Source organism: Serinus canaria, chromosome 14 (assembly GCF_022539315.1).
Source record: "Serinus canaria isolate serCan28SL12 chromosome 14, serCan2020, whole genome shotgun sequence".
Lineage (NCBI taxonomy): Eukaryota > Metazoa > Chordata > Aves > Passeriformes > Fringillidae > Serinus > Serinus canaria.
In genome coordinates, this window is record NC_066328.1 from 9,540,134 (window position 1) to 9,566,630 (window position 26,497).

Genomic DNA, 26,497 nt, shown 5'->3' on the forward strand with positions numbered 1-26,497 from the left:
CTCAGGCAGCTCTGTTGGATTATCAGTTCCCAGGCTCCTTGGCATTGAAAGGTTTTGATCAGAGGCACTGGAAACTGTAGTGCAGAGACACCACAGCTGTCAGGGTGGCAATGCTGTGTGTCAGGCAGGCTGGTGTACTTGTTTTCTTGGCCTGATACATTTCTGTTACACAAGATTGCTGGTTTCATGTGCAAAAACTGTTTTGGCTAGCATTTAGTCTATTTTGTAATGTAACCCAAGTTGCTCTGTATCCCTTGCTTTGCAGAGCTGGGAAAGAAAAAAGATAAGTCAGTTGCACATAAGTGATTTAAGCTGTTAAATTCTATGCTTTGCCTGTGTTAAAATTATTTAGAAAATAGTAAAAATAAAAAGAAATTCTCAAAAAGGTCTAACAGCCCCTTTCCCCTTATTAGTTGCCTTGTATGTTGGTGCAGTCTGCTATGAATAGTTAACTGTTCACTGTTAAACATTGCAGAATGATGCCAGGTTAAAAATAGTGGTAGCTGTCTTATTAACTTTAATATATTACTCAGCCCTGTGCGTGGCCAGCATTTTGTCAGCACAGCAAATCCTCTAATGGATTGACATAATTTATGAGTAAAAGGAAAGTTATTCAAATGTGGAAGTTGCATGTATATTGTGGGCTGATTTGCCTATCAAATTCTTACAGAAATTCTTCAAGTCTTGAAATTCCCTGGGCAGATGAGATCAGCAGGATGCAGTATTTGCCTGGAATGCTCTGTAGCTTACTTAGGGATGTTGCTGTTAGGGGAAGGTGTCTGCTTGCAGTGATTGGTTCTTTTTTTAATTACTGCCCCTTGAAAGCATGTTCTAATCAAAAAAGAATCTTTGCAATGTAAATGTCATAATCAAAGAGTTCAGTGAATCTATTTAATGATCATGGTCAATATGGATATGAGCCAAAGAGCAGATTATCAGTGGTGTGTGGTTTAACAATAAAGGGGGGATTTGTCAGTTTATGACATTTTGGTAGAATGTGTTCAGTAGATGTAATTTGGTAGCTGTTTCACATTTTTAAAACCTCATCAGTTTTAAAACCATCAGTGCCTTCTGGTTAGAAAGTCATGTCAGCCATTTGGGAGTTCACATGAACCCAGTATGGAATTTGCACAAACAAAAAGCTGCCAAAGAGTGCTGATGGGAAGTGTGCCCCAGCTTCTGGCTGTTACAGAGAAAAGGTGGATTAAAACTTACAAAAATGGCTGAACAGAGAAGGGTGGGAAGAAAGGCAAAATTTAGTTCTTCATGGAATCCCAGGAGAGGAGGGAAAAGGCAGAGTGGCAGAGGAGGTTGGAGAGAAAGTAGAGCCTTCCTCACGCATGATTATTGGGCTTTTTATATTTAGATGTCTCTGCAGTGATTTTTGCAGAACTGCATTTATTCAGATATATATAACCTTTGATATTTACTGTGTTAAAAAGTCTGTCAATAAAGGGCCATTTTGTGGCTCTCAAAATAGTGCAGGCATAATGTTGCTGTTTTGCTACTGTCTGCTTTTAGGCAGGGAAGCATCATAGGATAATTCAGGCTAGCAAGGAGCTCAGGAGGTCTCCAGCCTTTCTCCTCAAAGCAATATCATCCTGAGGTCAGACTGGATTTCTCAGGACTTTGTCCAGCTGAATCTGGAAACATCTAGGGATGGAAACTGCCTGATCTTTCTGGGCAGCCTGCACTTCTGTTCACTTCCTTATGTGAAAAACTGTTTTCCTTACACTCAGTCTGAGCTGTCCATGTTTCAGCTCATGCCTGTTCTCTCTCATCCTCCATCCATGGAGGAGCCTGGCTTAGTCTTTCATAACTTATACTGGGCAGTTATTATGCTGAGTTCTTTCTCTCTCATGCTGAATGAGCCTGGTTCTCTCAGCCTCTCCTCGTGGGGAAATGCTCTGACCCCTGACTGTCGTGGTGGCTCTTTGCTGAACTTGCTCCAGTTTGTCTTGTTCTGGAGCAGCCAGTTCTGAGCACAGGATCTGTGTGATCTGACCAGTACTGAGGAGGTGGTGAGACCCCCCCTGGGCCTGGTTTCTCAGCCCAGGAGCTGCTCCCAGCCTGCTGCCAGGGCACTCAGGGCTCACTGGAGCTGCCCACCAGGATGCCCAGGCCCCTTCCTGCAGAGCTGTTGCCCAGCTGCCACTGCTCCCTTGGTGCTGTTGCAGGGGATTTTTCTTTCCCAGCTGTGAGGGTTTGCATTTGTCTTTCTGGAGTTTCATAAGGTCTCTGTTGAAACATTCTTCAGCTTCTCCAGGTTCTTCTGAAGGGCAATTCAGCCCCTGAGTGTGACCATTGGTTCACGCCAGCTTGGTACAAGCAATGTTGTTTTAAAGTAGTACCAAAAATTCCTATTTTATATTTTTAACCTTGATTGTAGCCTTAATTGGACCAGAATGGGAACATACAACCAGTATGTTTCAAGGTGCTGGATTTAATAAAAGTTGGCTTTCCTACAAAAATATGTGCCTACATGAATAATTTACTCAGTAAGGGATGTCACACAGCACTGCTGTTGCTAATGCATTTAAAAATTAAAAAGTAATTCCTGGGTGCATTTCAGGCATCCTAGGAACATAATCCACCTGGGACAAGCCCTAAGCAAGCAGTTGCTGTTTTAATGAATGACAATTTCAGAGTCTGACTTTCTTCAGGCTCTTGCTGCCACCTACAGTCAGCTCAGCTGGGAGTTCAGGGCTTGTTCCTTGGGCTCTGCTGTTTGGAACCTGTGTGTTACAAACACTGTTCCTTTCCTGATTGTTTGGAACTCTGCTCTGGCAAGAGCTTCCTGGCCCAGGATTTGGGAGGACAATGGACACAGACAAAGCCCAGGATGTTATGCTGGTGAAACAAGTTGTGATATACGTTGTGCAGTCTCAATACAGAAATGTCTTTAAAATAATTTGCTAACCTTTCAGAAAGTCTATATTTTAAATAACCAAAATACAGGACTGGTGGATTGAAAATCAGACTGTGAGAAGATGAACAATAGTGGCATGAGAAACTTGTTTTTTCCCTTGCTTGGATTCTCTTACTACATAAGTCTTCAATTTCCTGAATGTTTGGACAGTATTCAATTATTTTTCTCTATTTCAAAGCTTCTTTTATTAGTAATTTATGGAGTGCTTCTGTGGGCTCATTAATTACCATATCTATTGCTCAGCATTGCCTGGGTTCAGGAAAACTGCTGCCATCATCAGAATTCTCTGACTGGAATGGGCTGTATTTCCATGCTTTTTATATAGAAAGCTGGTGAGCTGGCCATGTCTGAAACTCTCTTCTCTAGTGCCTCCCTTCCAGCCCCTCACAAATTTCCAGACAGACAGCTTTGCTGATTTGGAGCACTTGAAAACTCATTTAAAAGCAGAGGCTCATCAAACTCTGTTTATTTTTAATGGAAGTTATTAATGCATGACAGGTTTTATGTGGCAGTCTGATTTAGGATGTTAATTACCAAATGATTAGATTAAAAACCCTTAAGGACAATACCAAATGCCTTAGATGACTTTTGTGAGATCCTTTATAGAGACTGGAAACTTGAGGAACTTTATTTTTTTGAGCACAAATGTGGTAAATAAATAATGTGGTTAGTTGGATTTTTATTAAAAATAATTTTTTTTATTCAACCAACATATAAGGCTAATAAATATCTTCAACTTCTTTTACAGGGTGACCTGAAAACTTATATCTGCAATGAGCAGGAGCACATTAGGGGAGAGTCTCAGATAATGCTGCTGCAGAGAATGGCCTGTGAGATTGCTGCTGGCCTTGCTGTAATGCACAAACACAACTTTGTGCACAGGTAGGCTCCAGGGAAGTGCCAGTCAGTCCAAATGCACTCTGAAACTCAGCTGGGTGTTTTCATTAAAATCCAGGGGTGTTGAAGACTGTGTTTGCACAAACATGTGAAATAGCCTGAGGCATGAAGGTGTGATGCTAATGAAGGTGCTAATTGAGCTGTGGTGCTGAGCTCCACCTGCCTGAAAGCTGATCAGCTGCTCTTTGGGTTTGCAGCCCATGGAACACCACCTGGTGCCAAGCTAGTCCACATGTAGTTGGTTGATTAATTCTTGACCAAGTCAAATTAATGTCATTTATTGTGAAAGGAGGGATGTTAATATTCAGTTACAGGTAATCTTCTGGGCTGTGAATTTTTATTAGATTGCAGAAATTTAGAACTTCTTTGGTAATGTTACCTGTACTACTAAAAGTCTGCAAAAAAACCCCGTTTCTAATGCAGTAAGGAGAAAGCTGAGTTTAGAAGGAAAATCTGACTGAAAGGGGAATTCTCTCACTGATGTTGTTCATGGAACCTTTAAATCTTCACTAAAGGAGGTAGTCAGATTTCAAAGTAATCATGCTAGGAGAAGAATCTTGTTCCCATCAGGGGAAATGCTAGATTAATTTTTAATTAATATAATTATTTGTAATTAAAGTTAATGTACTGAATACTGAAAGAATGGCAGTAGCTGCAAAAGGCTGGGAAAATTCATTCATGAAACAAGTTGCCCAAAAATTATTTTTTTTTTTCTTTAAATGTAAAAGTATTAAGGAACTGGAAGTTCTTAACCTCTAAGATGACTAAAATATCAAAGAGTACTTGTTCTCCAAATGTGGCTTTCATGGTGAAACCTTGGGTGCCACAAGACAGTTTAGGTTGTCAGTCTCTTCTCTGCTGTAGAGCCAGCACTTGCATCACCCTTTCAGCAAGTCAGGAGCTTGTGTTGGAGCTTATTAATGCACATCTTGCTGCCTAGGGAAGGCAGAGATCTTGTGTTCAGGGAGAAATGAACTCTCAAACCTAAGTCTTAAAAGGTACAGGTTTAAAACAGCAGCAAAACCCTGAAAAAATCCCAAAGCCTGGACTCAGCTGGTGGCTGATGAACAGAACTCTTCTTTTAACCTATTTAACAATTTCAAATGACTTGAAGGTAATACCAGTTGTACCTGTCTAACAGAGGGATCAGTTTCTTGTCTTGCAGCAGCATGGCTCTGTAGGTATTCAACAGTATATTTTTAGTGAAATACAGATATACTTGGTAAATAATTAATCTGTGGATCTGCAAGATTTTCACTGTAATGTTTACTTCTAGCAACACTATCCTGATGCTGTCAGAGTAAGTGGTAAAGCTCCAGCATCAGTGATTTTGTTGTTAGTGGTAAATTCAAGCAGCCAACAATTTTTCTCTTCCAGGATATTTATTTAAATAGTATAAAACAATTTGGCAAGCTCTGGGACATACTTGAAGGTTATAGATGTGTTTCTGACCTGTGTAGTTCAATGACTCTGGAAAGGAAAACATCATCATCTGTCTTTGTAGCAGACAAGCTGTAGCTTTCAGACCAGTTGAACTTCAGAGACGTTTTTTAAGCCAACAGAAGAAAGGTAGAGTTCTTCCAGGGCACTTAATTGCCTGGTCCCCTCTCTGAAACTGAAAAGTGAAATATTTGAGCAATTAGTCTGCTGAGCTCTTTGCTGTCTCAGCCACAGTTCCAGCTTCATTAAACTTGCATAAATTTCTGAGTTTGCATGATGGGTTTCTTAAAACTGCCTCTTTGTATTATTACAGCAGCAGTGCTGGTTCATGGTTTTTGTGGTCTGGTTTATGGTAGAAACTGGAAGCAAATTCTGTATCTATTCGAGAGCTTTGTGATTTGGTTATTGGAGGACTTCTGTGAAATATATTATTTTTTCTGTTGGTCTTTTTCAAAGACTGTCTGTAGTTCTGGCTCACATGTAATGTATGGGTTTGTTACTTAAGGAACCTAACTGTAGATGTTAGATATTACTGGTTGCTCAGTATGATATTGTAATTATTATTTAATCTGAATTGCTGATAGATTTTGCTTATGACAGTTAAAATAAAGCCATGCAGTGATAGGTGTGAAGAGGGGTGACATCACTGTAGCATGTGAACAGCCCACATAATCTCCAGGAGAGAATTGGGAACAGAATGAAATAAATGCATGGAAATGCTGTGTGGAGTTTGAATGCTTAAGAGTGTACAACTGCTCTAGAGAAGTGACTGCAGCTTGACCTTTTTTATACAGGACAGCATAATAGTCCAGGGTTTTTGTATGAAAGCTTTAAATGTGATTGCCTTGTCACTTGTTTAGTGTTCTTTGGATTCCAGAATGCAGAGTCTGCTTTGCTCTGTGGCTCTAAACTGATTCTCATTTGAAGCAGTGGGAGTGCCCAAGGGAAATCACAGCCTTTTGGCCATAAAAGAAATCTTGTCCAATACATCCTCTCTAAGGAGAAACCCTATCAGTGTTTGTTTTTTCTGGAAGTGATGAGTGTTTGTATAGAACTGTAGTGGCCATAGTATTCCAGTGAGATATGGAATCGATTGTTGGCATGTGTAGGTTCTAAAACTTAATAAAAATGTAAGCAACAAAAAAACTATCTTAAAGTTTGGTTTAGGTCACAGTTGTACTTTAGAAATTACTTTCCTCAGTTTCTGTGCTTGGGTTTGCACTGCACATGAGTTGGTTTTTCAGAGTGCAGGGACTGGTTTAATTTCCTCAGAAGAGGATCAGGAAGGGAGCTGCAGGAGCTCCAGGAGCACACCTTGCTTGCACCCAGCTTGCCTCAGCCTTCAGCAGGATTTAGGTCTGTGGGATCAGGCTATAGCTCATGCACAGGGGATTGCTGAAGTGTATCTGGAGTGGATGCTGAGTCCTTAGCACCATTTTGTGCTGCTGATCTGCTCCTGTTACTTGCTGTAACCTGTAACTCTGCATAAGTCCTTGACTTTTAGATTTTAAGTTTCTAAAAAATAGTTTTCTTGGTTTTTCATTTGATACTTCAAACTGTGACCTGACTGTTCTAAGAATTGAAACTTCTGTTAACTATTTGAATTTGCAGTGAAGACCTCCTGGTTTGTCTCACTGTTTGTTTGTTTGCATTTGCAGTGACTTGGCCTTACGGAATTGCTTCCTTACATCCGATTTAAATGTCAAAGTAGGAGATTATGGTATAGGATTCAGTAGGTATAAGGTGAGTTAATCTTGTCATGGACCACTTTTTTTAAAGGATTCAGGGGTCAAGGTTACAGCAAGCATGCTTGAAAGTTGTGAACTGATACTAGACTGTCCTTTATTTGAATTATGAACTTTCAAAGTATTACTGGCAAATAACTGTAGCGAGTTCATGTACCAGAATAGGTACCTTCCTAGAGATAAGCAGAGTTTTTGCTTCTGGATTCTTCTGCTAAATCTACCCTTTCTTGGTCCTATTTGCAGTGCTCCTACAATACAAACAAACTAATTTTAATGTATTTTAAGGAAACATTTGAAAGAAAAGTTAATGTTAAAGTTAATGTTTCTTAATGAAAATATTCAAGATATTAAAGTATATCAATGAAGGGAAAAATTAAGGACATTTTCTAAAACATTTTGTAAGTACCAAACCTTAAACAAGAAATTGGCATTCAATTTTCTGCTATGCAGTGACCAGTGAATGACTTTCCTCCATAGCATTATTCTCTGCTGCATGGGGAAAACAGGATTTTTTTTTTAATTATAATTTTTTATATAGGCATCACAGAAAAACATATTAAGGAAAGGACTGACACTGTTTGGAAGTTGATCCAATGTATGTTCAGCCTTTTTATGGTTTTTTTTCTTCATTTTGATCAATAATTTAGGAAGATTATATTGAGACAGATGAGAAGAAACTTGTTCCTCTGCGATGGACTGCACCTGAGTTAGTAACGAGTTTTCAAGACAGACTGTTATCAGCAGAGCAAAATAAATACAGTAACATATGGTATGTAGAAGGCTTTAAGAAATTTCAATGACAGATCTGTGGACATACTTTCAAATGTTACATGAAGGAGTAAATAAATACTGTACATCTGATGCATCAGATGTACAGTAGGCTAATCACTGAAAACCTGAAACTACATCCTGCTTTGGAAGGATGCTTAGAAACCTGTTGAGAGAAAGTTGGAGCAAGCAAAAATGTTTAGCAGAATAATAGGTGTTTATAATAATAAACATTTTATATTAATTAACAAACATTAATTTATGGTTAATTGTTATTATTAATTAATAAACATATTACTAAAACACCTTCAGATTTTTATAAAGAAATGGTAAATGATTTTTCCAAGAATAAGTACCTCTGAGTGACATAAAAATATGATCCCACTAGAGCCTGATGAAGTTAAATTGGTAGAACAGTGGCATTTTAATTAAAATGCTGTGTTCTTGCTGCAGCTTTTGAGAGCAGCAATTAACAGATGGTTTCTGCTGCCAAAGAGCTGATAGACAATGGCTGGTGAACTCTTGAGGATGGGCATTTTTGAAGTAGCCAAGTTCCACTTCAGTTCTCAAGCCCCAAGAAATTTGGATAATGGAAATTGTGAATTAGGCTAACATTTCTGAAAACATTGTAGTTATGTAATTCCTGCTTTATATTTGAGGAATATTAAATAGTAAATTGGGGTTTGTTTGGTGTTTTAAAAGTAGGGTTGCAGAAAGTAAATGGGGTATATAGAAGTTACGTAAAAGCTAATTTGCTTCCATCCTCCAAGGGGGCTTCCTCAGCTCATACTGTTCATCTGGACTGCAAGCAGCCAGGGCCTTAAGGTTTCCAACTTGTATTTGAGTGCCTCTTATGCAGAGCTGCTTTGAACAGGTTTGAACTAGATGATTCCAGACACCCCATCTAAGTTATTCTATGTGCAGAGTCACTTACTTAGCATTTTGAGCCCAGAAAGATTCCCCAAAGATTAGCATTGACTGTACTCAGTGAAAATGTGATTAGTGTTGGATAGAGTACAGGTGCAGCACTGAGCAGAGGCAGCTTTTGACCACTGCAGCTTGACAATAAAGAATTCTATGAACTCTGAAAGAAAGATGAGTTTTCTAGCAGTTTGACCTAAAACTGCAATTTCTCATGAAAGCTTTTTCTCTTCTATTGGACTAACTGTAAGGTTTTTTAATCTCATTTCTATACACCATAGTAAAAAAATATAACAGTATTTTTTATTTTTAAAATGTTAAAAAGATAGTATTTCATTATATGTGGGAGTTTTCCATGACTGAATAATTTGAGACCTTCTATGTTTTGTTATCTTCATTGTTATTGCCTTCAAGCAACTTTATTCTTCAGGCTTTTAGCATTCTGTCAAAATGAATTAAGTTCTGAAGTTATTCTAGAGACAGTGGGGAGTAATATTTATTTCTTCTTTCCAGTTATGCTTTGCATATCCTTTCTGAGAAAAGCCACTCTAAAATAGTTCTGAGAGTGCCCAGTCCTCTGCTGCTCTTTTGCAGGTCCCTGGGTGTGACATTGTGGGAGCTGTTTGAGAATGGTGCTCGCCCTTACTCAGACTTCTCTGACAGGGAGGTCCTAACCCATGTCATCAAGGAGAAGCAGGTTAAACCCTTCAAGCCACGTCTGGAGCAGCCATACTCTGATAGATGGTAAACTTTAAGTGTTTCTATTTATTCTTAAAGCTGTTGAAGAAGTTTCTGAAATGACACAGTTCTCTTAAACACATTGAAATTGCTACATGGAAACTCAGCAAACAAACCCCAGTAAAGGGGGTAAAGGGACTTGCTGGAGATGGGAGTTCTGCCAGTGATACTGGTACTCTGAGGCATGTTAGGTATCTGAATTCTATAAATTCCTTTTCGCTGTGAAACCTATTGAAAATGTTTTTCTTTGTGTAGGTATGAAGTTCTGCAGTTCTGTTGGCTGCCTCCAGAAAAGAGACCGACGGCAGAAGAAGTGCACAGACTTTTAACTTACCTCCGCATGCAAAGCCAAAGGGACTCAGAGATTGATTTTGAACAGCAATGGAATGCTCTGAAACCAAACACCTCAAATAGAGAAGCAAGTAATTCTGCATTCCCAATCTTGGATCACTTCACAGGAGATAGACTTGGCCACGAGCTGGAGGAGGTTCTGACTGTAACTGAAACAAGCCATGGTCTGAGCTTTGAATACATCTGGGAGGCAGCTAAACATGATCACTTTGATGAATGTGGTCATGTGAATCCTGATGAAGCCATGAACTACACAAGTATTTTCTATCCAGTGGAGGTTTTTGAGAGGTCACTTTCAGAGCAAGGACCAGGAGCACAGGATGGAAGTGGTCAAGAGGCATCACTTGCTGTCCCTGGGGTGTTACCTGTGTTTGATGCACACAAACTTTCTGTTGGAAATGACTACTATATCCAGTTAGAGGAAAAAGGAAGCGGCTGCAGCATGAATTTTGATAACCAATCAGTTGTATTAACCACAGAAGTTGATCATCAAGAAGCTGTACAAGAAAAAAGTTCTCATTTCATGGTTCTCAGGGATCTTGATGTTGAAGAATCTAGTACTGATGGGGACTTCTTCCACTACAATACAGATCCTAAAGAGGAATTTTTGACTGCTGCCAATAGTCCAGAAAGTCCTTTCCAGAGTATATTTAATGACATTGATAGAGCAGAAGAGTTGACAAATAGAAAAACACTTGGGTTTGCTGAAACAAATGATTCTCCTAAAGACTTTAAACCAGCTGTTTTGAACTCAAACACAGATGCTGGAAAGGTAGTAGGTTGTTCTGAGAAGGAGCATTCTAATCATGCTTCTGAAAATGAAACTGTTTCCTTATGTGAAAATATCTCTAACCAGTCAGAGCAGGTAACTTTAAAAGAACTTTCTGATAACTTCTTATTTCTTCAAGAGAAAAACTTATTAACAGGGTTATTGCCTAAAAAAACCAGCAGTGATTTTGGGCAGTACTCAGATGATGTTCTAAAAAGTATATTAGAAACCTCAAAAAGAAACTCTGTAGAGCCTGAGCCCGTGCTGGCTGAAAATGCACAGGTCTTTTCTTTAATACACGAAAGTCTTAAAACAGTGAAAGATGAAAATTTTAACCCAGTGACTATGAGTAAAGATCCCAGTTCCCAGTCTCAGACTCCTGGAGAAATGCAGGCATCCTCTAGTCCACACACAGCACATAATTCATCTGATAGCTGTGCAAATCTTCCTATTTTGAAGGATGAGGGGAAATTTCTAAATGCAGAAGTGAATGAAGTCATGTCCTGTAACACTGATGTTCTCTGTCAAGAAGAGCTGTCTTATAATGCCAAAAATAATAATGTTGGAAACAGTCCATATTACAGTGCTGCTATTGAAACAGATAAGTGTGATGCTCAGATGAAACAGGGAATGCTTTTCAAGTCTGATGAAACAACTTTTAACAAAGAAAAATGTAGTGATCAGGAAGATAGGAAAAGAAATGGGCAAGATAGTTCTCCCATATCTAAAAAAAATGAATGCTTATTGGAGGAAATACAAGAAACATCAAATCATTTTGAGAACTGTAAGGATGTTCCAGAAGAGGTGACCTCAATTTCTGTTGCTGCTTCAGATTGTACCAGTCAGGATAGCCTTTTGGAAGACAGCCCATCTCCTATACAAACTGTAGAACAAGCCTTAGAGACACCTGATTCATTGGATTCTTTAGATGTAAATGAGGTTTTAGAATCTTTACAGGCTCAAAGTCCTCAGAAACTTTTGCCACCAGATAAACCTGCTGACAGTGGTTATGAAACAGAAAACCTGGAATCTCCAGAATGGACTTCCCATGTCCCTGTTGAGGACACTTCCAATGTGGAAACTGCTCTGTGTGTGAATGAGAACAGTGTCAGTGCTTTGCCTTCTAATCCAGTCATCATTGTGTCAGAAGCAGCAGCTTGTTTGGATGCAGTGAACAGTAATTTTGAAATAACCCCAGTGGTTTTTTTGAGTGGAAATCAAAACTCTTATAGAGACTCAGCCTATTTCTCTGATAATGATTCTGAGCCAGATAAAAAACCAGAAGAGTCTGTAAATCTGTCCAGAGAGACTGTGTGTGTTGTTTCCTCCAACAGACGAGAGAATCACGCTGAGGAGGTTTGTGGTTTTGAAGAGAGACAGCAAACGTGTGATGTGAGGAATTACCAGGATGATGATAATCAAAACTCGAAACTGGAACTAAACCACAATTTAGAGATCCAAGAGATGGATGAAAGGATGCAGGGGTGTCCTGATGAGTGGGCTGAGGCAGCTCTGACTTCCCTGGAAATAGTGATGGAAGGTAACCTGAGGGATGAAATAAAACTATCTGAGACTCCCCATAAAAGTGTCTCTTGTGTTGGCACTAACACTTCAGAGCTCCTTTCACACAGAGACTTAAAGCCTGTGCACAACATGGCTTTAGATCTGAGTAACAGTGAGAAGTCCTTCTATCACATGGAAGGACAAAAGCTGAAAGAGCCAGATATTGAAGGCAAATACCTCGGCAAACTCAGTGTGTCTGGAATGCTCGATTTAGAAGACGGCGATGATGCAGATGAGGAAGATGAAAACAGTGATTCTGAGGATGACATGAGGACTTTTCATATGCATAGTCTGAGTTCTGACAGTGAAGATGAAACTGTTCATCAAGTACCTGAGATAGTTACTGAAAAAGATGATGGAAAACATTTGAGAAGCTTGTTGAAACTTCCAAAACCTCTTAATGAAAGGCAGCCTGAACTTTGGAAAGATGAAAAAAAGGCTGTAACGTTCTTTGATGATGTGACAGTCTATTTGTTTGATCAGGTATCCTTCTTTTTAATTACTAAGTAAAATTTTTGTTGGCTTGCCTTTTTTTTTTTTTTTTTTTGGGTTTAAACAAGGAGCAATTGAATAAACTGCTTAATATTTGGGAAAACCTTGTTACAAAAACACCTTTCTTGTTTTGGCAGGGTTACAACTTGTTCAAGATGTGGGTTATTTTTTTCTTTATATATTAAGGCTATGTAAGAATTTATGTATGCAAAAGAATAATATTTATATATAAAGAAAAAAGAACTTTGTGGCTTGGCTAGGTACAGTTTAGTGCTGCTGGTAGAATAGCTGCACTAATCTGAAGTGAAGGAGGATTTTGCTTTGGTTTCCAAATCATGAGTCTCCTTTGCTGTTGGACCCTTGACTGCATGTGCTGAATGAAACACGAGTTTAGTTATGTTTTTCTGATGTTTATAAGATGTGTTTAATTTGAGTATATGAGACAGCATTGCTGTGGACAAGATTCAATTATTTTATTTTGACAGAATATTGCTGCAACTTTATAGAAACAGCTTATCTGTTTAATGAGTTTGAAGTCTTTAAGTTGCTTTATAAAAGAAAGGAAGAAAGCAAAAAAGCCAGTAATTGAACAAAAACAACCCCAAAACTCAAACTGAAGCCTAACTCTGAATCTTATGTTATTATGCTAATTTTTATTAATCCTATGGGATTCATGTGCAGTGACACAGTGATCTGCTTATAAAATTCAAGGTTACTTCTGTTTCCCTATCAGATTTATAAATTTTTAACTTCTGTAACTGGATACAGAGGGGATTGTATTTTAGCATTATGGCAACTAAACTAGTCCAGTGAGTTTAAAAGAACAGTCACATTGTCAAGCTTTGAAAATGTTGCTTATGATGACGCACCTAAATATTATAGCTAACTGTGTTTTGGAATAGAAAACATAGGTGATTTGTGTTTAGGCAGCCTGTAGAATAGTAATCCTTTTGTCAGAGGGGAAGGAAAAAAATCAGCTGTGTTTAAACTACTCTTAGTTGCTGAACTCTTTACTTTTTATTACAATAGCTGATAAAATGTTGGCTGCTTCCAATACCGGCTGTACAAAGTCTGGCTCTTTATCCTGAACATGACTAGGGGATTAAAAAAAATAAAGTGTTGGGATATGGTTTTATTAAAGAGGAAAAAATACCCTACCCATGTTAAACTGATATGGGAACTGTTTTAAGTTGGAAGGTATTTGTTCCTACTAATATGAACCCATTTTATATAGTAAATAATATTTAAATAGTCGTTTCCTGTGTGCATTTTAGCATAGATTTCATGCAGCTTTCTTTAGAAGTACTTGCATGTGCTAATCTGTAACTCCAAGTCTTGTTGTCTCGTTGTAACAGTTTACAGACCTTTTAATTCCACATTTGACTTGATGGCAGGATGGGGGAGTGTATTTGTGGGTGCTGGCATCTGAAGGCATGGAGACATTGTGTGTAAAAAGAGTTCAGAGTGACTTTGTTTGCCTTAGGAAACACCAACGAAGGAGCTGGGAAGCCGTGGGATAGACGTGAACGGGGAAGGTGCTGGCAGCTCTCCTGTTCCATCTTCCAGCCCTGGTTACTTAAACAGATTTGCAAATTCAGAAAGCTCAACAGATGAAGAAGGTACATGAATATATTTATACACAGCAGGGGCTGAGGCTGTTTGATGCAGAGCCTTTTATGAGAGGTCATTAAACTATATGTGATCTGTAAATTCACTTGGCCATGCTGGTTTCAATTTTGCATCCTAAGCACACGCTGCAGCTGGGCTCAGATTCCCTTGTTCCTGAGGAGCAAAGCTGGGATGTGATACTGGTTGTTTATATATTGATGTGTCCAGGGTTGCCTGAGAGGCAGCCAAACTGAGTGACAAATCTTTGGGACTTCCTGGGCTAGAACCCTGCCCAGGGATACAGGTTTTGTTTGGGGTTAATGCAATTTTCCAGTCTCCTTGTACAACTCTGGGTGACCTTACATGACATTACTGTAATGCTGCTTTTTTCTTCTTTCTTACTTTTTTTTTCCTTCCCTTCCCCAAGGTGGGGGTTTTGAGTGGGATGATGACTTCTCTTCTCCAGAGCCATCCTTTATATCCAAGGCAGCTAACAGTCTCATTGGTTCCAAACCACCCCTTCAGCCATCAAAGTACTTCTCTCCACCTCCACCATCTCGGACTCTTGATCAGAACTGGTCACATTCATCCCCTTACTCCAGATTCTCCATCTCTCCTGCAAACATGGCAAGCTTTTCTCTTACACATCTTACAGATTCAGATATAGAGCAAGGAGGTAAGTGATTTAGTCATAATAATTACTTTAAAGATACAAATTAAAATCATTATGTAAAGATAAAGGAACAGATACAGCAAGTCTTGTTATGTTTAAATACCAAATGTAGAAGTACATTTTTAACACCATGAAAGTTGGTCTGGTCTTGTGTTTCAGTTAAGACACAGTTTTCTATGGAGATTGAGATTATTTGCATCCAAGTTGGTACAACATAGTGGTAGAACAGCCTGTGGAACATTTACAGGACAAGCTCTCGGTTTTTGTGTTAAAAACCCGAGTGCTGTATTTGGATAAATGAATGCTCTGCAATCCTGCAGCACTGCTGTTGCACCTGCCACACTATGGCAGTTATTAATTCTGGTTATTGCACTGTCTGAAGTCACAATTGTGTTTTCATTGCACAGGATGAGAATGCCAGGAACATAATGTTTGTTATTATTGTGTAAGCTTATTTTACAGTTTAGTTTTCTTTTCATATTGCTTTTTAGACATTGTGTTCTTGACATTCTCTCAAGAACTGCAGCATGTTTACTAGAGCTGTGAATAGGATAGCTTTTGTTAGGAGAGCCAAACAATCCATTCAGAGCAATATTGAGCACTAGCAGTGTTTATTAACAAGCCTTCTTGTCAGTAACCAAAAACTTTTTTAACCTTTGATGTGTTTTTGAGGGTTAAGAGAAGCAAAAATAAGCACACTTGAATTGGTCTGGCATATTATTAATCTTGATAACACATTGCATTATTAAAAATAAATATTACTGATAGCAGAGCCTTGCTTATGGTCTATGTCTATAAATATGTAATCAGTGTCATATAGAGTTGTATTGTTCTTGTATTGTGCTTATTGATTAGATAATATTTGCTGCTTAGTAACTTACAGATAAGAGAGAGTATTTTGGAGATCCTATGTTGCCTTATGTGTCCTAAGAAGTGACATTGAACTGTGTGATTGAGGCAGATGTCTATGAATAAATGAACCAAATGTTTACAGTAGTTGAAAGTGTAGGGAAAAATTAACCAAAACTTGGAAAGGCAAAACAGCGGAATGCCAAGTTCTAGCAAGAGTCTTAGAAAAAATGAGGGCTGTGCAGAAGAGTCTCACTTTATCTTATGACCTTTCCTTTACTAATAGGAAGCAGTGAAGATGGAGAAAAAGATTAAATCAATTTAAACGTGCTTGGACTCCATACATAAAACACATAGACTTTGTGTTTGAAACTTCTTTATCTAAACTCTGGATCCTCCTGGAGTAACACAGGTAATCAAGAAGTACTGAGAAATGGAAGTAAACACTGAAAGCAATGTTAAATCAGGACATTAATTTGAATGTGTATTTAACTTTGTAATGTATTTTTAAATCAGTGCAATTTTGCTTTTCATTGAAAGACGATTCTGCCGCTGTTTTCAAGTACTTGAAGTATTTTTCAGATAACTTAAACAAGTAAAGCAATTACACTACAGTCTGGTTTATGTATGAGATTGTATAATATTCTTTTTATATTTTTCCATGTAGTTCATTATGTATTTGAACATACACCTGTTGTAGAATTGTGTATACCTGTCCTGTGCAACAGGTGGCTGTGTTGATGGAACTGTTTGAATGATAGTTGATCAGTAGTGAGCCATATTTATTCAAAAAGATATCACTACATATTACTTTGCTTATTACAATTGCACTATGGATTATTCTTCCTTTATTTCCTGATGATGTACAGAATCAAAATCTTAAATCTTTCAAGGAAAATAAGACAAGTTGAATTGGCCCAGTTATCCAGTTTAATTTGTCCTTTTTGTAGCCTTTTGCTATGCACGGTACTCGTAAAACGTACATAACTTCTGAGTATTATGTTAGACTTGCTGAAATCTTATATTCAGTACCATTTCTAAAATGATAATGGTTATAGAATGGTTGTTAGTGTTCATGTTTTATAGGAAACTGGAAAAGAATATATGATATACTCTGGAATTTTTAGATGAAAGAGATAATGTCTCTTAATTCCTACATATGATCCTACTGACTGCTTAAACTGTAATAGCATCTGACTATATCAAAGTTAAGGGCCTTCCAGTTTTTACTACAGTTTCTGCCTTGGAAGAGGAAAATTGGTTGTACAAAACTCTGGAATTTATGAATCTTACATAAAGACTAATTTCAATAGACTGGATTTGGGTACACTTGGCCCTTCAGCTGTACATTCTGTGAATTTTGAAGCTCATTCAGAGGCCTGTGGTAAATCTACCTCTCGGTGATGATATGACAATTAAGATTTTGATTAATGGTTAATGCCCAGTTTTGCACCCGTTATAGGGCCAGATCCATTTTAAGATGTCTGCAGAGCTCCATGGTACATCTTGAAATGCATTCTGAACAAAGGCTGCAGTACAATAGGTTTGCTCTGAAGCTTGAAGGGAAGGGAAGGCAGTGGGGGGGGCTTAACCTTCCTGCTCTACCATGCATTTAGCTGATTTAATCCTCTAAACTGCTTGGAAAAAAATATCCTTATATTCCAAAGTGAGTTCAGTTGAGAAACAAATCCCTGACTTCTTGGAATGCCTTATGCAGTTCAGATCTGTAGGAAACACTGATAGGAGCAGTTTACCTGGCTTTATATTTGTTTACTTGTACTAAAATACAAATGCACTGAAATATGAAGTACTTTGTATTTTAGTGGCTGTTTTGGCAGGGCTTGAGACAATGGTGGTCCAAGTGCTCTGTGTCCAGATCCAGTCACCAGAGAATCTTCATCATATGGAGATGGGAGGACTAGATATTTTCAGATGTTTGATTTCTGTTTTTGTATACCTCTGTGTTAATTTTGATTTTTATGTTTTAAAAATGACAAGAATATGTTAACTGGTTTTTTTTTCCATTGTTATTTAGCCCTTAAACCAGAATGGCTTCCATACTGATTAAAAGGGAATGATTTAGTTAATCATGTTGTTTGAAGTTGCCAATGAGTTGAGATATCTTTTTCTGATGAGGCACTCAGGTTGAGTTAGTCAGAACTGTTCTTCAGTATGAAGTGAGGAACTGAATTTTCCTATGGACCTTTCCCAAAACATTATTTAGAAGGCAAAGTCAAGTAGTTCTTAATACAGGCTTACAGTGTATACTGTAGAGGGTTTAAGGAAGCTGTGCGCTACTGAAAATATTTGAAAATGTTGGTAATAGACCTTGTGCACAAACTATTGCTTAGGAACTCCATAATTCCAACATTAAACTCCTTGATACAGCTAGATTTAGGGTACCTCATCTGTCTTTAAATTTTCACCATAGTAAGAATGACACTTCATAAGGGTCTGCAGGGAACATGTGGGCTTGTCTGCCTTACGTGGTGAAAAACTTGTCAGACCTGGAGTTCAGCCTTAATTTTGAATCATTTTATTTAAAAAATAATTCTGGGTTAAATAAAAGCTTATGCTCCGGAATGTTGTCACTTGGTTGTGCATTTTGTTAATTGTAATTCTGGAAAATCAGATGTTTATCTTGCACATCAGGAATTTCCTTTGCTTGATGGAAATCTAAGATTTTTATTCTTTACCCGGGTTTAAAGAAAAGCTTACACAGGAAGTTAAAGTTTACTCCTTTGTCCAAATGGACTCATTGCTAATGAATTGCCAAAGGAGCATTTTTTCCAAAATGAGATGTGTATGATATTAGGCAAGGTAATGTCCTTTTTAGCTGTACAATGAAGAGAAAGAAATATTTAAAGTTAACTCAGATCACTTAAACATAAATTTTAATTTCGGTAATCCAGTAGGCTGGATTGCAATAATATAAACTGTCTTTTGGGGTAAAAAAATAACACTTAAAGATCTGATCAACTACTAGCAATACTTAAATATCTGCCTGGCAGTTAAGTGGCACAATGAAGATGAATCAGTAATTCCAACATGTTACATTATAATGAGGGGATTTGTTCCAAATCATTCATTACACTCTATGTAATTTCTTGCACTAGCTACTTAAGCCTGGTCTCCATTTTAGAAGTACATGTATCTATTTTCAATGGTTTATTATGAGGACTGGTTACAGCTTAATTCCTTCTCTAGTAGAATACCTGGATTGTTTGAATAATGAAGGCATTGTCTCAATTTGGCTAATAAAGGTATTTAAAAGATTGGATTTTTCCCACCTAAAGATGTTTGTTTGAACATTAGGATCTGTAGCCAAGAGAGCAACAAGTGTGTCCAGTTTCAGTGGGAACACCTGTACTCTTGGAAATGCCCCAGCTGCAGATACACTGTGTATAACTGCAATTATGGAAATTGCCATTTTCATGGAAATGAGCAGATTTAACTGTTTTTTCATATCCTTGTTGATGCACTAATGAAAGCCATTTAAGCCTCATTCTTTTTATCAGTATTTTTAGCAGATTTTTATGTAATACTCAATCTTTCATGAGGAGGCTGGTTGGTAGAAAGACTTTTTTTTTTATGATTAAGCACTATCCTAAAATGTCAGCATTGTCAGGTGTCAGTGACTTGGCTATTTGTGTTGGAGTTGGTGAAAGGTGGAATTCAAGTACATTAGCCTTATAAGAAATAGCCTTAAATAAGAATGGAGTTACTTCAAAAAATTACTTCAGCTTTAAGTCATACATGTTAATGGTTTTGGTACAAAATGGGAAGAAATCTAGAGGAGAGTCAACCATCATATAAACTTATTGAAAATAAGTATTTGTAATACCAGCAGCCTGTTTTTCAGAAACTTGAATATGACTTACAGTTAGTTTTGTTTATGAAATTGTTTGAACTTGCACAGATGTAGGTGTAACTTAAATGATAAATGGTACTGATGTGTGTGTATATATAATGTTCAATTCTATTTGTAAATGAGAAACTATGTAACAAAATCATAGGTATGAGGTTTTCCTATTGTAATTTAATACAGGTATGAGGTTTATGGCAATATATCATAGTTAATGAAATTTCAGGTCAAAATGTCTTTAAATTGTGTACATTTTTAAATTGTAATTTCTACTGTATATTGATTATCATGCATAGTGTGATTCAAGAAACTGCTTGTAATTTAAAAATATTTAATATTAAAAATAAAATACAGTTATATATTTATAATCTCTTTGTCTGTTTGTTCATTTTTAAACAGATGCCAGCAGTGTAGTTCTACTGTAAGATATATTTATTAGTCTCCTGAGGTTGAGAAAGTTCCAAAAGTTCAAAGCCACAGTCCCAGCTGATGAGTCCGCGCTAAATAGCGTAGTCACCTTTAAATTCTTCCAGTATCATCACCCTTGTGAAAATTTCAGGTAAAGTGTGTACACAGTCAGTAGAGAAGCAATAATTAAAACAGAAACAGTGTCATTCTGAATACTGAATTTTGCTTTTAATCATAGAATTAAAGATCTGTAGAAAGAATGAGGATTTTGAAATTTATAAGTTCAGAAAACATGTTAATGATGTTTTCTCAGTGTTCACTGAATTTCTTCCTAGAAGAGTTGCTTGATTTTTCTATGTAAGTGCATGTGCTGAATGGACCAGAAATCACCAGGTAAATAAGTGAAGTACTGGTGTGCACTGGGAGCTCCCTTGGTGAGATGCTGCAGCTGTTCCAGGCTGGCCAGGAGGAGAGGAGAGTGCTGGTGTTTGCTGCTCTCTGGGAAGGTGGGGATGGCCCAGGGCAGCCCTGGCAGTGTAGATGGAGGCTCTTGTGGAAGCCCCCACCTCTTGGGGCAGCTGTTGAGTGCTGGCACCTGTTGTGACCTGGGAATGAGAAACTGATATCAAGATGACTTAACTTCATTAGGTAAAATATAACTACTGTGCTGAAATTTGACCAAGGCAGTGGTCATTAATGAGAACAGATGCAAAAGATCCCATGGCACTAAATTGGTCACCTTATATAGAACTTATTATCAAAGAATTTGAGAACTTGCAATCTTTATGAGCAGCAAGTTCTCAAAGAGATGGCAGTGCTGTGTCTGTGGGCCTGTGTCACACGGGTGCTGTGACAGCGTGCAGAACAGAGCTGGGACAGATCTCGTCCCCCTGCAGCCGGGGACACTCCACCTGCTGAGGAGGCTCTGGGCCGGCCCCTCCTGCGGTGACAGAGCTGTGTCTGTCCCAGTGTCAGTGACACCCGCGCCGCTGCAGCGCCGTGCGCTGTGTCCCCCGTGTCACCGCCAGCACGGCGCTGTGACCACCCCGAGCACGGGCGGGAGCCGTGAGCGGGGCGCTGCGGCCGTGCCCGGCCCCTCGGCGGGGTGTGCGGGTGCCTGCCCGCACGGGAGGGACCGGAGCTCCCGCCCGCCGGGCCCGCCCCCGCCGCTAAAGCGACGTGTCCGGGGCAGCGCCGGCCCTGCCTGCGGCTGCCTCCGCCTGCGGGGCTCGGGCAGCGCCTGCCCGGGGCTCCTCGGGCCAGGGCAGGGCCTGGGCCCCTCACCCGCTCCTGCTGACAGACCCTGCCTCGCTCAGAGGACGCGCGGCGTTCCCTCCCCGTTGCCCCCACAGCCCTTGCTGCTGTTCCTGGCTTCCCCTGGGTCTCTGGCGCGTTGCCCCTTGGGCCCCAGGCACCTTCTCAGCAGCGGGTGGAGTGGTAAGTCACAGAGGGATGCCAGCCCTGGTAGATGGCTGCACAGGGTTTTAAATGTGTTGGCATTTGGCTGCTCTCTTTGGTTTCTCTTGACCACTCCAGACTGTTGCTCCTGATCCCCTCACAATCTGTTTGCTCCTGCACACTCTGATAACGCCTTCCTGGGACTCTCAGCACCTGAGCTGGGGCTCTCTAAGGTTACTTCTCCAGAATACAGCAATCTAAGAACAAACCTGCCAGCTAGGCACCTTGTTATCCCATTATATCCCATTTGCTTTTGCCCAGCCTGCAGTTTTAAAGACTTTGCTCTCACAGTTTGCTGAAGCTTCCTTTCTCTTGGATCTTCTTCCAGCTTTCTCTTCTGGCTGTCTCCATGAGCCCCCACTTCACCAAGTCCTGTGGGCTGTTTTTTGTTCCAAACAGCAGCACTCCCCAGCAGTGCTTCTTGTGCTTGGGCAGGAAAACTCCCACCCCTCTGTGCTGTACTGTGGCTGTGCCCTTTCTGCCAAGTGAGTTACACAGAGGCTGCAGAACAAACCTGGTGCTTGCCTTTGGACCTGTTTTCTCTTTGAAGGTACCGCTGTGTCTCCAGCATTTTTTTAGACTCCACAACACAAGCTGCTTGGTGCTGTCTTTCAGCTGTCATCACCTGGGTGCTGCCCTAACCCAGCTGCTTTGTGAATTTCTGTCCTGTTTGGTAAAGTTGCCTCTTTGGTAGTAAGGAACCTGGGGATGTCAGGATGTCCTCCCAGGCAGAGAACTGAGTCAATGTGCAAGCCCAGCAGCTGAACCTGGCTTTCAAGAAATGAGAAACAAGACAGGAGGGGGTGTTTACCACAGCACAGCCGGGACCTGCCAGACACAGCACCACCTGCTCCAACTAAGGTTGAGGTTGTACTGGGACAGTCTCACATCTGGGGCTAGGTTTTTGTTCTTCTTTTTCCTCCATTTTTTATTGGCTCACCAGCTCTCAAACTGCTCCTACACAATAGTATCGGCGTAAAAATGTATTTTGTTTACACCAAACTTTTTTATGACTACATGAACTGGAAGACAGTGGAAAGAACATATTTTGGGGATGTCTCTTAGTAACACTGATTGTTGCTGTTAGAGGCAGGGTTGCTGTGGTGCTGTTGTATTCAGATGTAATGTGGGCACAGAATATGGGCTGAGGGAGGTAAAATATCAGTGCTGTCACCTAATGCAGAGGAAGGAACACTGCTGTGGGTTTTTGGGTAACTTGGAAAATAGCCTGCTCTGCTGCTGTTGATCTGGGGCAGTAACTGCAGTTAAGCCCTGACATTGTTGGATTTTTGTTGGAAGAGGGAAGTGCTTTTTTGTGTGTGCGGTGGGGACTAGCCCACAACACAGAAATGCTGCAGCTGAAAACACGTGGCTGGCTCAGAACTTCTCCCTGAGTGTGCATGTTTCCCTCTAGTGGACTCCTCTCACAGTGGAAACCTGTGCCTACAAAAATCAATTACCAGGAGTTCAAGAAAAAATTACTTTGAGTAAGAGCCTGAGGGTCTGTTTAATACCCCCCTAAGCCAGCACATGTACATGGAAGTGGCGCATGGCTTTATTATAATGTGGGGGAGTGAGGAGCTGGGAAACAACAGCAGCATAAGAGATGAGAGAGAGGCAATGTACTACCAAACCTCACTGACTGGTGTGTTCTGCATATTTTTTGAGTTGTGGTTCACTTTTCTACGGAAAGACTGAATCAACTTGGAGACCACTTTCTCTTATGTACAATGATAAAGGAAAAACCTCTCTGATAAAGGAAAAACCTCTCTGCTTTGAGGCCCGTTTCTAAGAAAGTAGAGGCATCTGTTTTTCACCAGTAGGTGATTCACTGCATCTTTGTTTTGCTGGTTCCATTCACTTGCCCTCTGTTCCCTCTGCAAGCTCTCCTCCCAGCTGAATATTGGTGTTATGTTTTTACAGCACATTGACTATTAATACCAGTCCATCCAACAAAACATGAAGGCAAAAACCAAAGGAAAGAAACAAAGGCAAACCGTTGACAAAGACGCATTTTCCGAAGAGCCAGCAACGAGAAAAAAGGAACTGGCGAAATGTTTGCGCCGCAAAGAAAGGAGAAATGGGGGAAACAAGGAGAGCAGCAAGATCCCCCCAGGCAGAGCCAGGCGTGCTTGGAGCAGCAAGGACAGGCTGCTGAGGAGGCTGGAAAGCAACGAGCGTGAGAGGCAGAGGATGCACAAGCTCAACAACGCCTTCCAGGCCCTGCGCGAGGTGATCCCCCACGTGAGGGCTGAGAACAAGCTTTCCAAAATAGAGACTCTCACTCTGGCCAAAAACTACATTAAATCCTTGACCTCCATTATACTCAATATGTCCAATGGACACTTCCCGGCAGTAGAAGGGATGGGGGGAGCCTGGGGATCCAAATTGTACCAGCATTATCAACAGCAGCATGGGGAGGAGGACCATGAGGAAAATCTACAGAAATATTCCACATAGATTCATAACTTCAGCCAAAACACCAACTGCCAGCTACTACTGTCATGGTTTTTCCTTCTTACATCATAATACATAAAACCTAGAGGTTCAAAGAGATTATTTTTGCCTCCAGTCTTTTTTTTTTTTTTTTTACTTAAAAAGACAAACAGGTAACACTCGTGACTATAGTTTATATGGCACATTAAAAAATTACCTTAAACCCTCAGAATTTCTTAGAGCATAATGAATGTGTTTGTGTGGTGTGCCAGGGTCTGGAAACCTATCCTGTAACACGAGTTGACTTGAAAATGTGGTTTAGTAACTTCTGAAAATGATCCCACCTGGAGTAGAGTGAGTTGAGCCTTTAAGGTCTGTGTCATCTGAGTTCCTTGGAGTTTGTTGAGAATCTTGGCTGTAGTTCTGTTCACCAGCCTTTCAATAGCTCATCTGCTGTGCTGAAGAGAAGATTAAAATTGATGACAGCATCTCATTGACTTGGTGACTGAAGTGGCACATATGGGAAATTGGTCACCAAATCTGAATATTTATCTTGATCTTTAACTTTGGTGGATCTGCCCTGGCAATCTTGAACATTTCAAGGCATAAAAACATCAGTTGATGCAAACATCTGCAAAGCTTTCTTAGATTGTAAGCTCTCTAGAGTAAGGACAGTTCTGATCTGTGCTTCCAGAGCATCTGGCCTCACAGAGATTTTCTTTAGTGGGCGTCTGGGTGCCATTCTAATACAAATAATGAGTAAGGGGCAAATTACTTACTTTTGCCAAGACAATGATAAAAATGCTTTCATGTAGTCTTAGACAATGCTCTGGCCAGTTTAAATTACTTCCTAATGAAGCCTGTGATGTGATCAGGTTCTTTCTGGGTTAGTGTTAGATTCTGATACTGTAAAACAATAAATGAAGCAGAAACTCTTCAAAAAGGAGAATAAGCTCTTTTTTTCTCCTCCCTCTATCCCCTCCTGTGGTAAAAAGTTTTATGTCACTGAGGAACTCTCTTTCCTCTTGTTTTCTCATACCTGGGGCACCTGAAGCTGGAGTGGCCTCAGTTGGAAGTGTGGTGCCCACGGAGCCCCTGCGTCCCAGCTCCCCCTCCCCACATGCCCCATGAACAGGAGGCTGCTGCTCTGTGCTCTGATGGCACAGGAAACATTTGGCACCTCATCCAGCACTAGGATTGATAATGGTTTGTGGCCTGGTCCTTTTCCAGCACAGAAGGGTGTCCAAGGAGGAATGGGGGCTGAGGAAGGATTTATCAGATCCATCACAAAAGGATTGTGCTGCACTGTGCAGTTTGGAATGTGTTTGTAGTTTGCTGCAGCACAGCTGAGGGGATGACAATGTAATTCAGAGTGAAAGGTGAGGATTCCCACACAGGCTGGTAAGGGATGTGAATTATCTTTTTCCACCACAGCAATCCCTAGCTATGATGTAGAACAACACAACAGTTTATACATGTGGTTGCCTTACTGGAGAAAACATTTGGATCCTGCCTCAACTGGAATTTTCTTTGTTGTTGAACTGTTTACACATTAAAATAAATGTGATTTAGCCCTTCTCATACTCAAGTGTTAATGAAAGAATTGCAGAGTCTCTTAGAGATTTAACTTGTCATTACAGTGCTGGATCTTACTCCATTCACCAGCAGCTCTGTGTAGGTAAATGAATCCTCACTCTATTTGTGCACTGATCACAGTGGGTCAGTCAGTAACTCCAAGACTTTTCTTCGAGTTATTCCACTCAGCACCTCCTCAGGTAAGAGATTTTGTTGTTATTTGGTTATTTCTCACTGCAAACTGTGGCTCTCTGTGTCACACAGTAAGCTATGGCCAAGCACTTGTAGATTGTGGTAATTTTTTTGTAGGATTCTTTGAAGGTCATTATCTGAGAGTTTCCAGCTAGTAAACATCCCTGGAATGCTTTTGTGGGATAGTTATGTTTGAATTGCTGTTTGGCTGCATTGGTGGAAAGAGGGAACCAGCAAGTTTAAAATCCAGTATTTTAATAGTGCTGTTGATGAAGAATTGCACTTTAAGAACCAATTTTGCTGGTATTGCTCCTAAACATACAGAGTTTAATGCTTGGGCAGTGTATTTTTGACTTTCTGCAACCAGAGGCATTTCAAATATGAAGCCCAGAATGGCACATCCTATCTAGCTCTAAGTACAGCAGCCAAGGAGGCAGGTGAAAGTCACCCCTTCCCTGAACACTCCATCCCCAAGGCCAGTCAGGCTCTGGACACAGGCATTTTTATGGAATTACAGCTGCTAGTTCCACAGTGCAGCAAAGTACAAAGTGCTCTGTTCTGGGACATGTCAAAAGGGATTAAGAAGCATGTTTTTCTGATAAATTACTTTTATTTTTCAAAATTGCTTCAGTTTAAAGTCACTTTTCCATACTTTAACTAGCCACAACAATGACATTATATTTTTAAATTAAATAATTTTCTAAATAATATTTAGAAGGCAAATACTTAGTACTCAAACATAAGCAACTTATAACTTTTGTTTTGTCACTTAAACCCAGCCTTTTACAGTAAAGTTAGTGAAACTTGGCAATGTAGGGAA

The 26,497-nt window shown here is 39.8% G+C and overlaps 2 protein-coding genes across 4 annotated transcripts in view; both read left to right on the top strand.

The window, feature by feature from the left end:
* The window catches only part of LMTK2 (lemur tyrosine kinase 2), a 42,046-nt gene extending 21,891 nt beyond the window's left edge, over nt 1–20,155 (top strand). Inside the window, exons 7-15 of one of the 2 annotated variants that reach the window (XR_007778880.1) lie at nt 3,678–3,811; nt 6,925–7,009; nt 7,659–7,780; nt 9,295–9,444; nt 9,694–12,604; nt 14,097–14,232; nt 14,649–14,897; nt 16,030–16,155; nt 20,008–20,155. Coding sequence is in view for 1 of the 2 variants with exons in the window: in XM_030229842.2 (XP_030085702.1) it covers nt 3,678–3,811; nt 6,925–7,009; nt 7,659–7,780; nt 9,295–9,444; nt 9,694–12,604; nt 14,097–14,232; nt 14,649–14,897; nt 16,030–16,058 (3,816 nt within the window). In the remaining variant the exon portion in view is untranslated. Of the gene's footprint in view, nt 1–3,677; nt 3,812–6,924; nt 7,010–7,658; nt 7,781–9,294; nt 9,445–9,693; nt 12,605–14,096; nt 14,233–14,648; nt 14,898–16,029; nt 19,979–20,007 lie in introns of those variants that run through there. The other variant, XM_030229842.2, reaches the window with a different exon arrangement.
* Nucleotides 20,032–24,030, top strand: BHLHA15 (basic helix-loop-helix family member a15). Of its 2 annotated transcripts, none has more exons than XM_030229958.2 (2): nt 20,032–20,167; nt 23,398–24,030. In XM_030229958.2, exon 2 carries the CDS (start codon nt 23,434–23,436, stop codon nt 23,932–23,934), a length of 501 nt encoding a protein of 166 aa, XP_030085818.1. In that variant the 5' UTR covers nt 20,032–20,167; nt 23,398–23,433; the 3' UTR covers nt 23,935–24,030. The 2 variants fall into 2 exon arrangements, with proteins under 2 accessions (XP_030085818.1, XP_018771467.1); XM_018915922.3 differs by lacking the exon at nt 20,032–20,167 and adding an exon at nt 21,222–21,453.
* The last annotated feature ends 2,467 nt before the right edge of the window (nt 24,031–26,497 follow it).

What these genes read in the sequence shown, in the direction of transcription:
- BHLHA15 (XM_030229958.2), top strand. Translation starts at nt 23,434, where the DNA reads ATGAAGGCAAAAACCAAAGGAAAGAAACAAAGGCAAACCGTTGACAAA.